Below are 15233 nucleotides of genomic sequence, written 5' to 3' on the forward strand. Positions count from 1 at the left end.
CGTGTTTGTGGGCAGCCAGCCACAACGTGCTGCTGGAACCGAAGACCAAGGCTGGGGGAGATCCTGTGCGCGGAGGGGAAGCGTTAAGTGCAACTAGAGATGAAGCTGGTGGGCGCTCCACGTTCTAGGAAGCCCCGGCTCAGGAAGGGGGAGGAAAATAGTCAGGAGAGGCTGGTGGCATGGAAACTGAGAGAAAGCCGTAGAGAGGCTGAGGGCAACCATCTCAAATACCACTGGGAGATCCAGTGAAAGGAACTCAGAACCGGCCCCTGGCAAGACAGAGAAAAGCGTGGCGAGAAGGAGCAGCCTCGGCAAGGACGCAGGTGGGGAGGGCTGAGCAGAAAAGGGGCGGGACAGGGGGATGCGGCAGCTCCTGGCCTTAGAGGAGGGTAGAGACTGAGGGGGAGCTTGTTTATTTTTAGGATGGGCCAGCGCATGCTGCAGGCCAACGGGGAGAAATTCAGCACAGAGAAGACAAGAAATGGTTGCAGGAATGTACGAGAAGTGACAGGACCCAGAACACAGTGGCAGCAGTCTGGCAGGAGTTAGGGTAAGGAGCACGACCCTCCGCTGTTCTGGGAGGGTCGAGTTACAGACAAGCCTGATTGGGACCCACCAACCGGGAAGTATAGGGGGAAGTATGGGGTTGGGGCAGTGGCTGAGAGGGAGGGCGGGAGGGAGGCGGCCACAGCAGGACCACCGCGCAGCACCCACTGCCCGAGTCAGGTTGGAGGGGAGACAGTGAAATAGCTGCTGCTCTGGGGTGACCGGGCTAGTTCGAGCAGAGTGGGAGGGTCTGCATTCCGCACTGTCTGAAGTTTAAAGGGATGAAGAAAATGACTTCTGGATTCAGGAGCCAGAAACAGGAGGACCTGTCACTTAGACAAGATTTTATTTTCAGGACTATGTGTTTACTATTGATTAAATTTTAATATAATTTAATTCACACACAAAGACAATTGTGGAGAGCCTATCTAGATGCAGAGTGGCCTGGGGTTAGGTGCAGTGACTGAGGTCACGACACTCAGGCCTGAGCAGACACCAACTTGCTCATACCGGAGAAGTAGGATTTCTCTCTTTCACTCATCACTTCAAAATGCAGTGGCCGCCTGCAGAAGTTGCACTCGGCTGAGGAATGTGGCCTGAGTTCCAGCCCAACTCGCTTCCACGTGGCCAGCAGATTCTCTGTGAGGCGATACAGTTTTTAAAAATTAAAGGGAGTATGTACCCAACAGAAATGGAAATATATGCCCCCAAACCAAACAAAAACTTGCACACAAATATTCACAGCAGGATTATTTTCATAATAGTCAAAAAGTGGGAACCCCCCAAACATCCATCAACTGATGGACAGACAAAGTGTGGTATACGCATTACTTGGCAATAAAAAGAAATGAAGTGCTGATTCATGCTGCAAGGTGGATGAACGAACCTTGGAAACACTGTGTTGTGAGAGACCAGGCATAAAGGACCACATCCTGGACAATTCCACTTAAATAAGATGTAACACAAAGGAAAGTCCACAGAGAAGGAGAGTGGTCAGTGGTTGACGGGCTGGGGAAGAGGGGCTGGGAAGTGGCTGCTAAGGGGTGCAGGGTTCTCTTGGAAGTGATGAAAATGTTTTGGAATCAGAGTGGTGACAACTGCACATTACCTAAAAACCACGAAACTGTATAATTTGAGACGGTGGAATTTGTGGTATGTGAATTCTGTCTCACTAAGACTATTATAAAAATAGAGAAAACCCAACTCTGGCTTTACTTTACATGCCTTCAAGGAAGTAGTTGCTCCTGCATGGCTCCACTAGGTCGAGGTGAGCATTCCTAGCAGAGTGGCCCTCAAGGCTGAAGGCAGCAGAAGCCCCTCAGGTCAGGTAGGGACTCAGGAGGGCAATGCAAATGTGAGGCAGAGGCCACCTTAAGAGGCCCATTCAGTCTCTGCTTTTAGGTGGACACGAGGGTGGAGGATTGGGTTTATAGAACTGTGAGAGGCAGAATACCGAGCAGGTACCCTCATCGAGAGGGGTCAGGGGTGGAGTTGGCTCAGGGGACGGAGAGGTGCAGAGCCGAGCTCAGGAGGCCTCTCCTTTCCCCCGCAACAGCTGTTGCTGAGCGTCCTCAAGTCACAGGGACAAGGGGGAAGGGGAAACGATGAGGGGATCAGCAGGCTCCCGCAGAGCTTCCCAAACGATCGTACCATCCTGAAGTGAAATCAAACAACTAAATAGTTTTATACCATTTGAGAACACTCTTAATTGCTTGGAAAAAGAAGAAACAAATCTGAATGCCTCTGAAAGGTTTAACTCTAAACACTGCAAAGGCAGCTTCGTGCCGCTCTCCCACGAGGTGCCGGCAGCCCTCGGTACTCACCGAGGAAGTAGTTCATCATCTGCGGTGTGTGGTGAGGCGTGGGGGCGATGCGCAGCAGCTCCTCCCCCCGGGGCACCGTGGGGTAATTGATCGCTTGGACGTAGATGTTATGTCTGCTCATTAGTTCATCACAAACCTCTGTGTTTTTAGCAGCATCTGCTATCTGTTTGATGAGAACAGAAGGTAAGGCCAGACCAGGATGGACGACCTCTCAGCAGAGACTAATGGACACATGCCTACGTGGCTCAGGCTGGAGCACCATATGCAAGGCTGGCGGAGGTAAAGCGTTGCCCAGATGCCTGTAGTTTAAAGGGTCCAGCGTTGTTCAAGACAGACCAGAGAGCTAAAACCACGTTAGAGGTAAACTGCACACTGATCTCCCTCCCAGACTTCAATGGGGAAAATCGGAGGTTCTGTGACCCCTGTATGATGGCAGTTGGACATGTGCACCCTGGGGATGAAGGCAGCTTTGGTTATACCAGCTCTACTAATTAGATGAATTCAACTGTGACACCAACAGGGCTACCCTTGTAGTGGGGAGGGGAAGACCTGTTTCTAAATGAAATGAATAGAGAGCCATACTTCAAAGCTAGCCAAGCTCAGGCTTCCGGAGCTTCCCAGATACAAGCCCTGTGTTTAACCAGTGCTCTGGAGGAGGAACCTCCACTCCAGCCTGCTGAGTTCAAAGGCCTCATTCTCACTGTGAAGTCAACCAAAGGTGGAAACATGGCAGAGGGCCACTGGCTACAGCCCTTTGCCCCGGCAGTCACATTGCCCCAGCCCCACTTCAGGAAGGACTGAACCAGAACATATGACATCCTGTGCAGAGGCCCCCAGCCAGTTCAGTCATAGACAAGTCATTACCCGAACAGGGATGATGTGGCTGGGGCAGTGGACGACGGGGAGGCCGGCATCCATCAGCATCTGCCTCATGAGCTTGACGTTGCGCTGGTGCTGGCGGCGAAGCGCCCGGCCCTCAGCGCTCTTCAGGATCCGCACGGACTCCAGCGCTCCAGCCAGCAGCATGGGCGGCAGGGAGGTGGTGAAGATGAAGCCAGCCGCGTAGGATCGGACAGTGTCGATCAGAGAACTCGTGCTGGCGATGTACCCTCCAACACAGCCAAAGGCTTTGCCTGGGGGGAGATGGGCTCATTTATTATAGCAACTGCCCCTAAGTGCACAGCCAGGTGCTGCAGAGCCTCAGAACATTTACTCTGCTCTTTCTTGTCATAACCTGCCCTAAGACTCAGGTAAAGGAATGTTCACCCATTTCCAAACGGGAAGAAGCTGAGGACGTTATGAAAGGGGCTTGCCCGAAGTCATGTGACCAAGCTGGTGTCTGACCAGGATCAAAATGCAGGTGCAGTGCCAGAACACCAAGTGCCGCCTCCCTTCCCACCTCCCTTCTCAGCAGGCCGGCTGCATCCCTGGCGTCTGCACTGCCTGTGCTCCAGGAGAGGGTCTGAGCCCAGTGCCCTCCGTGAGCGTTACCCCTGAGGCCGGAACAGAACCCAGCTAAGGCGAGAACTGTTTTGGCGTGACTGGTTTTATTTTCTATTTCAGTAATCACAAAACTAAGAAAGAGCATTTGCTGGATGAATATGAGAAGTCAGAACCTGTGACGGCTGATTTAGGGCCAGCCTCATTTTTCAGTTCTTGTTAAGTCCACTTATGTAATCGGTATCTCAAGTTTCAGGACTAACAACTCCAGGAGAGTCTTTGTTGATCTTAATGTGATGTTCTGTAATTAACATTCTTGCTTGGACCCCACGCACGGCTGGGTTGCTCTTACACTGGAAAACTTCTCTCTCCAGCCTCTTTCATTTCACAACGACCATACCTGCATGAGAACTCTTTACAAGAAAAGGGCTGCTGGAATTTGGACGTGTGAATGAGTGCTTTCCTCCCAGCAAGGCTCAGCTCTGTGAACCCCCAGGCTCTCCGGGTCTGCAAAAGGTTCTCACACCCCTTGACGGTGCTGAAGGACGCTCTTTTTTGCCTGCCCTTCCCTTACCAAGTGCAGGCTGTAAATGGCATTTTTGCTAATTGTTACATGGCTCTCTAGCTGCCTAACTTCTGACATCCTCAAGTTGGTACAGGTTGCCTTTTTACCACACAGATACTGTCTACAGTAACTGTCTGCACACAGTTCACTTATCTTCTTCAAACTGAGGCAGGTTCTGTTGTTATCTCCATTATACTGACGAGGAAGCTGAGGCACAGAGAAGTTGACCACCAACCCAAGGTCACACAGCTAGTGAGTTATGCAGGCCAGGATTAACACCCAGCAGGCAACATGGCTATGGATTTGGAGGAGTCTGGAGTCTGGCTCCAAGAGACACTGCCTCTCAAGTAGGAGGAGCCAAGGAAATACAAAGTAGCCGAGTGAACTGGCATGGCTCCCATGCTATAGGCACAGAGCTTAGTACTTCACAACACAATGCCTCAGCCTGCAGGTCCTGACAACTGCTCTAGGAGAACAACACTAAAATTCTTTTCCTTTCTTTTTTTTTTAAGCATAAGGGAACAATCTGACGCACAGAGAGTAAAAGCTGTGGCCGTGGTGTATAGCTGGAGCCACAACTATGCTTGGAATGAGCTCAAAAGGCAACAAGTGGCACTTCTGTCATGTTAGGCTGTGAGATTTACTTTGATTCTGTGGACTATGCCTCTGTGATTCAAGGAATTCTGCTAAGCTGTGCCACTTACTTAGATAATAAAAACTCACTCAAAAATGTGGCCCAGGCTTTAGATGCTGTCACACCATCTCCTCACCTGACCCAGCAGCCCTTGGCCTTGTTAGGGTTATGTAATTTTAGTGCAGATTACAGTCTGTGCAGAGCATACATACCAAGTGTTCCAGAAATGATATCCATTTTAGGCATAACTCCATCCCGATCGCCAATTCCTCCGCCTCGAGCCCCATACAGCCCCACTGCGTGGACCTCATCCACGAAGGTGATCGCTCCAAACTCATGGGCCACATCACACAGCTCTTCTAGTGGGCACACTGCCCCTGAGGAGAGACCACAGACCACTCTGAAGCACTTGGTATTTCACAGATTTTTGTTTTGGTAAGAGTTAGAACACAACAACTTACGTTCTAAGGTATCATTTTTACTATTGGGGAAAAAAATTAGCTTCCCCTAGTTTCTAGGTTACCTTGGGGTCTTAGAGCCTAATAAAAGCCAGAGTAGAAAATCTACATTCACCCAAATCCATACAGTGTCCCCCAGTTACAAAACCCTGGCAGTGAAAAAAAAAAACAAAACAGAAATTGCAGAAACAAAATAAACATCACACTTTTAACAAGTTCAGGCTTTGTTTTCATTTGAGATTTCATATTGGCCTCTACTCTATGTAGACTCACCGTCCATTGAGTGGACAGTTTCAAATGCAACAATCTTGGGGACCGTGGGGTCAGCTCTCTGCAGCAGTTCTCTGAGGTGGCTGACATCATTGTGCCGGAAGATGTATTTTGGCACTCGGCTGTTCCGAATCCCTTGGATCATGGAGGCGTGATTCCCAGAATCAGAGTAAATCTCACAGCCTAACATGACAGAAATGCTATTTACTGCCATTTGCACCAAAAACAAATTACTTCTTTGACAGTCAAGGACAACAGACTTCGCCCTGAAAATGCTGCTTTTGCCCAGTAGGAAAAGACACTGCACGCCAGTTTCTTCCTGGCAAAATAAACTAGTGCTTCTCCTCTGAGAAGGCCCGTAAGTGCAGAATAACCCATGGTAGGCAATTAATCTGCTTTTAAATCTGGCTGCCTTACTCCAAACTCAATTGAAAGATAACTACAAATGATTAAGAGAATTCTCCAAAGGATTTTCTTAGAATACAAAGCACATCTGAATTAATTAGCTTAAAGATGAGCCCTGCAAATCTGACTCTTCACTGTTACCAAGTTCTACTGGAACTTGTACAGTTAGCACTTCATGTTCAATTCAAGAACAAATGCTCCCAGATGCCATCATGACTCTTGAGTGGTTTTGTAAGCCTTCTTTGCTACCGATATCCCTGTTACTACTAAGAAACCCCCTCAAACTCAAAGGCCCCCACCACAGGCTTCCTTACCTGGCATCATCTTAGCCAGAGTGAAGAGGGTCGAGTCATTGGCCACAAAGCACGAGGAAAACAAGAGTGCTGCATCTTTCCCGTGGAGGTCAGCCAGCTCCTGCTCCAGGTCCACATGGAATTTACTAGTTCCAGAAATATTTCTAGTACCGCCTGCTCCAGTACCATGCTGTTTCAAAGTGTCTCTTGAAAAAAAAAAAGGGCAGACAGAAAATATATCTCATGGTTCTGAATACTGTGTAAATAGTTCCTCTCTTCAGGATCTAGGGACTGAAACTTATGTTAAACTAGTAACTCTCTCCCTGGGAAACCTGGGGCCAGAAGTTTCAACCAACTTCATCTTTAGACTCAGCACTACGGTGATGGCACCTCTAGGGAGCATCAAGAACAAGGGTTCATCTAGCAGTCAGTTGTTGTAGTTAATTTACTGAGGGTGCTTTTCTCTGACAAACGTCACTCTCTCCAATAACACGACATGAGTCTCTAAAGGGACATCTTAGATGGTGGTTACCTGAACCCTCTGCCAACCAGTCACATAATGGTAGGGTATCTCTATTACTCAACCTCAGACTGTGCTCTCTTTAGCAAGCCTCCGGGGGGAGTTTGAAAAGCAACTCTCCCAAGCATCCCTAGCCATGGCACACCTCCTGAAGGACATGCATGACGGGCTCTCCCCTCCTTTTTAATGTCTTTCTGAAGTAGCTTTCTCTTTGCTGCTGTGAGATTTGGATTTCTCCAACCACAGCCATAAGCAAGGACGCCTCTGTGCAAGACTGCCTGGTGTCAAAGGGGCACTCGCTGGTGGAGAGGTAGAAGTGAGCGGACCCACGCAGTCAATGAGCCCATAAACTTGAACCCTCTCACATACAGGGGCTCCACCAACTACTTACACACTAGGGCTTCTTTCAAAGTAATCTGTAAATAGTTGTAAAGGCTAAGAATAGTACTTCACTGTGACACACTTTTAGTTGCTGAATATTACCCCCATAAAAGATCCAACCCCAATAAGCCATCAATGTCTCATCAAATCACGTCAGTGGTAGCTGAAAGCTGAGGGCTACTTACATGACGGCCCCACACACCCGTGGATGGCGACTCATCCCTAGGTAGTCATTGCTACACCAGACAGACACCTGCTTTTTAGTGATAAGCGAGTCTGAATAGTCATCGGCCATGGGGAAGAACTGTGCTTTCCGGTTCACAGTTTTGAAAACTCGATAAGTATGGTCATTCTTTTTCTCATCAATTTTCTTCTCGAAGAAACGATCATACTGAAAAGTGGAAACAGCTAAAAACCAAACAAAAGATGGTACAGTCTGATGGTTAAGAAGCTCATCTAGAATTTGGTATAAGACCTGGGTTCCAATCCCAGCTTGGTCACTTGATTGCAGGGAGATTCTGGACAAATTAATGAAGTACCCATTTGGGGAAGTTACTTGACATCCTCATCGTGAAACTGACTGTGTATGTCTCAAATGACATGGCATATGTCGAGTGCTCAGCACAACACTTACTGTGAGCAGACCACAGGTACTAAGGGAGAGGAGGCAGGCTCCAAAGAGCAATGGTATTCACTACAACCAAGAGCGCCTACCTGCACCAAGCAAGGGATATGGCTTTTAATCCACAACTCGCCACACAATTATGTTTAATTCAACGTATGTTTAAGTTATAAATTGTGCTGCATCAGGCAAATGATGAGACTCACATTTTGGCAGGTTATCCTGAAGAAGATGGGACACTCGTTCTGGTCTTTGCTTTCGCATCATGTCCTGAAGGTTCTTCAGCAATCCACTCGGCTCCCCTCCGTCGGTCTTTACACTAATCACACTTGGGTTCACTGACGTTTGGGCAACCTCTGAACAAAAGTAACAAGAGAAAGGGGACCAATGTTCTATTCTGAGCTGATAATACCTTCCAGACATCTTGTCAAAAATGGCTTCCTGCCTAGTGCACAAAAATAACCCATCAGAACCAAAGTTGGATGGAACTGAGTGCATGGAGCTGCTCTTCTTCTTGAGTTACTGTCTGGCTTTGTTTTCAGGGCTACCAGCCAGCTCTGAGGAACATTAAAGCCCAGAGCTTTCTAGCTGGTGGGCATGCCTTCCCCATCTTACCCCTGACCCTAACTGAGATAATTTTCTTCATGGACGACAATTCTAGCTGTGTGTATCATTTCTGCTAGTGAGGATTTTGGGGGACACTGTGTGTTCCATGGATACAGCCACAACTGGAATGAAGGTTGCCACTCCATGACCATCAGTAAGACACACAGCTTGGGAGTCCTAAGACCACCACTTACTGCAGTGACACTGTGTCTTACCTTTTACCCCACCAGATGGTGGGAAAGAAACAAGGCACAAGTGGTAAGAGTCTATGCCTGTAGGGCATTTTCAGAAACTAAGCAATTCCTATAAAAGCTGGTTACATCACACACACACACACACACACACACACACACACACACACACACACACACAGGAAAGAAAGTCCCACATTTTGCCATATAGTCCTCTGACTGTCTATCTTGATGACCTTCCCCCTTGGCCCTAAAAGAAGAAGGTGTTGACACAAATACTTCCCTAATAATAGTTCATGCATAAATCTGAGGGCCCGAAAGCGCCCAAGGACCCGTTCACTCTTCCTGACGGCTCATGCAGTCTGTTTACCTTTCCTCACGGCGTGCATCTCCTGCACATCCTCCTGAAGCTCTAGGCTGGCTTTGCGGAAGACACTGCTGCCCCCTTGGCTCATCTGGGCTGCCAGGAAAGGGCACTTGCTCGCCGTGCCCTGGCTCCCGGGAAGGGAGGGGTGTCCGGGTGGAAGCTGCGTGCCATCAAGAGTCCGCTGGGGTCCATCAGGAGCCTGCCCAACCTCAGCTTTGGCAGTTTTGTCCTCTGAGGTGGGGAGATGGAAAAACAGACGCATCAGATCTGGTCGCACAGCACACAAGAAAGCCACTTGTTTCTTTCACTTCTTGCCTCAAAGACAAAGTTTATACTTACTCTGCCCCATGATCCAGACACAACTGTATTCTCAGTAGGTTCTGCCAGTTCACCTGTTCTTTCATCTGCCCCACTGGAAACGCTCCTGTGAAGACTTCACTGGCACATCCACCTACCTCTCGAAAAAGCCACCGTATTTCTCCCTTACAAATCCCTGAAGTAGTTTTCTACTTTTAGACAGCCCAGAGTCTTTGAGTTGGATTATTTCCAGTAAATCTACCCCAAGTATGCTCCACATGCTTCATGAGAGGACACACTCTTGAAGGTAATTGGCAGTGGTCATACAACTTTTTCTCTGCTAATGTTTCTAAACAGATTCTTGACAAAAAGGCTTACTGTTGCTTAACCTATAAACTACTGGTTTTCTTCTTAGCAAGAGAAGCTAGGCTAAAAGCAAGGTCTTTGGATTGTTGTCTGCTAGAGTTCAAACTATCAGTATGCTAAGCAGAGGCCACAGGGACATCAGTCACCTTCACACACCTCTTCCTTCTCATCTAGATCCATCAAAGCTCATAACTTAACACAGTTGGCTGGTGATTATGCTTCTAGTTATAATGACTTCCCTCTCCCCTTGAGCAAATGCATTCATCTTCCTTCTAGAAAAGTCTTTCTTCATCATCCTGGAATACTCCTGTGAGTCATAGGCTGGGCTCTCCTACAACTTGGGTAAGCTGTCTCAAGACAGCTTTATTAAAATCTTCTATGAAGAAAAGTAAAACAAAAATTGCTTTCAAGTTCATTTCATTCACTATAAAAGTCAGTAAATACATAGTCACTGTAGGAAGTCTAGAAAAGTAAAAACAGTTCTATCATTCAAAACATAACTATTGCAGACAACTTGGTATATTATCTTATTCCCCCCATGTACAGGTTTAAAACAAGTTTTACTTATTCTCATGTACATGTTTATCCTGCGTTTTTCATTATAAAGATCTACCTAAGCTAGTAAATAGTTTGTGAATATCATTTGTGATGTTTGCATGCTAGTCTGTAAAAGCCACATTTTACTCAACCAAGACTAGAAGAGAGATCTATTGCTAGGGACAGAATGGTAAAAGAGGATTTTGATTGTTCAGTAAAAAAACCTGTAACCAACTCCTGAACAATGGTAAAGAGGAAAAAAAATCCTACAAAGGATTAAATCCTTTCTACTAAAAGAAAAAAACATTCTTCTCTTGCAAGTCCACATTCAGAGAACACACCTGACACGGCCTATAACGTAAATTATTCTCTAGAATTAAGTAGAATCTGAAGAGCCTCATCCTCTCCTGGCAGAGGTAGACTAAAACTAAATTTAACTCTGATCTCTTTATTAAAAACAAAAATTTAAAAATCATATACAAAATAATATGCACGTCAAAAAAAAATCACTACTGCAACAAGTTCTGCATGATTCCACTTATGTGAGGTTTCGAGAGTACTCAAATTCCTAGAGACAGAAAGAGGAATGTTTGCCTGGGCCTTGGGGAGGAGGATGGGGAGTTAGCACTGAGTGAGTGTCAGTTTAAAGAGACTTCTGGACACTGGCTGGGGGTGATGGCTGAAGAGAAATATGAATGTACTTACACTGCTTACACTTAAAAGTGGTTCCAATGGTAAGTTTTACATTAGTGCATTTTGCCAGAGTAAAAAAAAATAATTTAAAAAAGAGAAAATGAATAGCATCCTTGCATTTAGTGGGAGTCATGTGACCAGTCCTGGCCAACAGATGTTATATGTTGCTTCCTGGCTAAAATACCCAAGTGCTGGTGGGGCTAATGTAATATTTGACATTAGGAAATTGTGTCATGTTTGGGGTGTGATAATGGTATTTTGATGGTGCTTTTTAGGAAGAAGCCATATCTTTTAAAGACATATACTGAGATCTACAGAGGAAATTTCTGGAACCAGTTTCAAAATAGTCCAGTGAGAGAGTGTGTGGGGATACAAGTGAAGCAAAATTAACCCTGGATTGATTACTGTTGTACATGAATGAAATTTACTGCTACGAAAAATTTCTAAGATAAGCTGGTCTGAGACCCTCTCACTTTCCCCTAATGCAGCAGTGACGCAAAAGCCACCTATTTCAGAGGTGAAGCTGTAGGACACCACAGTGTGGAATCCCAGGTCGCTGCCTAGAAGAGAATTGTCTTGATTACCCAAAGTGGATCTTGTGTGAACAAGACGCAAATCTTTATGTGTTAGGCCCTTGAGATTTGGAGGTTGCGTGATACCTCAGTACAGCGTCAGCTAACTGAGTAACACATAGGTAGAACTGACTTTGAAGATGGTTTAGCCTGCAATAGCCTATATGGTCTGGAGCCAAAGATATAATGTATAAGATAACTGACTACATAAGAATTTAGCAGGAATTTGGGAAGGCACAGCACAGAGAAATGAATGAGGGCAAAAGGCACAGTCCAGACAACATAGCAAACGCAAGGGGAAAAAAAATCACAACTTGCAAAAGCTAAAAGCTTCTACTCAATTTTGCTGTGAACCCAAAAGTGCTCTAAAAATAAAGTGTGTTAAAAGGAAAAAAAAGCCAAAGGGCCAAATATCTAGTGAAGGAAAGGCTGGAACAGAACATTGCAACTTTATGTTTACATGAATGAGGCACTGACAAACACTAAGACTCCAACAGACATTGCCGTGCAATCTATAAGGTGGAACACTGGCCACTGCTTCATCTTTTTTTCATCAGATGGGAAAACTGAGTCTGCTGGAAGCCTTGCAGTTGGGGGCTGCCTTCTGTGATGGAAGGAAAAGGACACCAAAGCCAAAAGATATTCAGCAAAGTCTCAGTTCAATGTCTCAGAGTCCTGTTCTGAAAGTTTGTAACCATAGTAATAACACATACTCATAAATTGCAAAAAAAAAAATGTGGGAAAATTGGAAGTGCCTATTTTGTGGGGTTAGGATGGTTAGGATACAATCCTGGCACAGACTAACCCCTTTGATAATGTGACCCTCATCAGCACTGTAGACTAGAACTGCTTCCAGCATCTTGTAATGAATGCAAACATCGCCACCCTCGACTTCACTGCTTGTGACACTTACTCTCATTGGCCGGTGGGGTTTCTTTGACCTGCTGGCAGAGTACTGCTGAAGTGGACAGGGCCCGAGGGGCTGGCTTGGCCCCAACTTCCATCATCTTAGGACAATTTTGGGCATAGAACAACAAAGATTTGCCTGCCTTCTGCAGAAAAGCCTGAGGCACTCGGGATAAGAATGGGCAGCGGCGAACCACAGTCTCCATGTCCGGGAGGTGCACTGATCCTGTACAGAGATGATGAGTGACACCAACACTTGTTAATAATCAGGTAAATACCACTCCAAGTTCCCTGGTTTTTCAGGTGTCACCTGAAGTTGACAGCAAGGGTAACCTGAGACACTAACAAGTCTCACTCAAAAATGTCAAAGGACAGCACCGATGAGGGATGCAACTAAGAAGTGACCACACTCTACCCAAGTCACCAACTTCTTCACTCCCCAGCTAGGTACAAAGGCACCTGCGAAGCAACTTTACCAAATACAGTAAATACCCATGATTAATAACAAAGGAGGTGGGACACAACGGACAAGTCAGGAACAGGTTTGGGAGGTCAGAAGCTCCTTAAGGATGATGCACAGTGCAGATAAGACACCTTGGCACACACCCAGGTGGAGAAGTGAGGCCAGGGAAGAAGCCACTGTCATCCGTCCAGGCAGAGAGGACTCTTAGGGATTCTGATCTTCTCCTGGTCTCCACACTCCCAAACTCGAAGAAGGCATCCAGCCCAGCCCTGGGTTCCTGAGGCCAGGATTTTCACCGAGATCATGCCCCTACATCTTGGTGAACTGGGCATAACTAAGAAGGGGGCATAAAGAAGGCCTGGGGGACAAGGGGAAGTGCTCCTGGGACTAACTGGTAAAAGGCAAGGGCTAAAAAACGAGGGCCTTGGGTCTGGCGGTAGGTGCCGGTCCTGGGCACGGGAGACGAGAGGTAACCCGGGGGTCGAGGGCTGGAGAATAACGGGAGGGGTATGAGAAGGGAATTCTAAAGCGGCCGGTTAAATGGGAAATGTCGGGAGGGGGCCGATCAGGGAAAAGATCTGGCATATGAACGCTGACCTCGAGGCTGTGGGTCATTGGGGCGATGGGGGAGGGGTCCCAACGGCTAAGGGAGCAGGGCGCGGGAAGACAGGACACGCGGTGGGGGTCCCCGGCCGCTCCGCACCCTGAGCGCGGGTCCTCACCTGCGCGGAGAACTCTGCGGAGCTGGCGACAGCGGCGTTGGCCGAGGGTACCCCAGCTGATGAGCCGAACCAGCCGTTGCCCTTGTCGGCGAGAATCCTCAGGCCGGGACTCCAGTCGTCCTAATATACAGCGGGAGAGACAACTGCGCATGCGCCATGGGCGATGGCTGTCCCCGCGCAGGCGCGCCGCGGCGAGCTCCTGGAGTCGGAAGGGCGGAGCCGGCGGAGTGGCCCTCCTGTCTGGGCTCGGTGGGTGAGGTTGCCGCCACCGCTTCCCGGGATCACCTGCCGGGAGGACGAAGGGCACGGATGTGGACGGGTGACTTCATCCTGCACCACCTTGTGGTTCCTCACCAACTACTCTATGCTTCAGAACCCTACGCCCCTACGGTGGGGCATTAAAGGGCAGAATCCTAGGGGAAGCGCCACTAGAGCCAACTGGGGGGCTGTAAGGCTGTAAAGATGGGTATTTGACATAGAGGAGAGAGGGGAAACAAGGGGTTCCGGACCAGGATCTTAAGCAGGATCCGCCCTACCCCAGGGCTTGTTTTCACAGCAGAGGACTTCCCGGAGGAGGTGGGGCTGGAGTGACCAAGGATGAAGTGGTCTTGGGGCTGATTCGTTGGGGTCTGGAGGGAGGTGAGTGAGGAGGAGCAGAAGGGGAAGGAGACCTAGCTCTGGCACTTTATGGTCCGAGATGAAGGGACTTCACCTGATTCAGAGAAGGAACACAAGGAACAGGGCTGCATGGAACCCATACACCACACACTGGCAGGGGAGGGTGGAAGCATGGGGCCTGACACATAGTTGGGGTTTAACACATATTAGTTCTTATTTTTATTTTCCACTGTGGGCTTTCCAAAGTCCCTTGCTGGCCACTCTGGCTGGGAACCAGCTGGATGACTCAGGACTCTCTCCCGAAGTTCACAGTCAGCCTTACCTCCTTTGAGTCTCCCCCAAACCACACCTGCAGGATAGAGCTTGGCAAACCCCTCTCAGGAACGCCAGCCTGGCCTTCCTCCACACCCTTCCCAGCTTAACTTGGGTTTGGTTGGGCTGGACCTGTGCCAGGCTCAGAGCTGCCCTCCTCCACCTTGAGGAAAGGGCCGTCCAGGTTGATCCTTCTCCAGCTGAGCATTAGTAAGAGGAACAAAGTCTGGAGTGATGATGACCAAGGTGTGTCCAGGTCCTTCCCAGTACCCTCTCTGGGCCTCTGACCAGCTTCAAGGCAGGTGAGATGAGTCCACCTTTAGAGGAGGCCTCTGGGTCTAGAGTGGCAGTGGGACCAGTCCAGGGGTCCAGAGTGAGGGCTTTGCCTGGGAATCCAAGGCCCAGCTCTGCCTCATCCTGCTGAGGGGCCCTGGGTAATGCCCACCAGTCAGAGAGGAGGTAAGAGAAAAGGTCAGACCTAAGTGCTGCTAGAAACAGGATAAAGATGGTACTGAGTACTTTTGCCAGTCTCAGGGCCTCACTTTCCTTATCTGGGCAATGGACCCATAATCTCTGTTCTGCCTGCCTTGCAGGGCTATTTGAGTGATCAGAGGCTAAGCAGAAGC

At 48.2% G+C, this 15233-nt stretch overlaps 1 protein-coding gene across 2 annotated transcripts; it reads right to left on the reverse strand.

Annotated features, from left to right (window-relative positions):
* Nucleotides 1-875: 875 nt before the first annotated feature.
* On the reverse strand, nt 876-13835 carry ALAS1 (5'-aminolevulinate synthase 1). 2 transcript variants are annotated; one of them, XM_010985376.3, is made up of 11 exons: nt 13678-13835; nt 12500-12718; nt 9125-9352; nt 8164-8313; nt 7521-7743; nt 6456-6640; nt 5740-5919; nt 5221-5385; nt 3234-3502; nt 2370-2532; nt 876-1185 (listed from the first exon to the last, which is right to left on the reverse strand). In XM_010985376.3, the coding sequence occupies exons 1-11, from the start codon at nt 13826-13828 to the stop codon at nt 1025-1027; spliced, it is 2094 nt and encodes a 697-aa protein (XP_010983678.2). In that variant the 5' UTR covers nt 13829-13835; the 3' UTR covers nt 876-1024. The 2 variants fall into 2 exon arrangements, with proteins under 2 accessions (XP_010983678.2, XP_010983685.1); XM_010985383.3 differs by lacking the exons at nt 12500-12718; nt 13678-13835 and adding an exon at nt 9461-10758.
* Nucleotides 13836-15233: the final 1398 nt, after the last annotated feature.

Source organism: Camelus dromedarius, chromosome 17 (assembly GCF_036321535.1).
Source record: "Camelus dromedarius isolate mCamDro1 chromosome 17, mCamDro1.pat, whole genome shotgun sequence".
In the NCBI taxonomy this organism is placed as follows: domain Eukaryota; kingdom Metazoa; phylum Chordata; class Mammalia; order Artiodactyla; family Camelidae; genus Camelus; species Camelus dromedarius.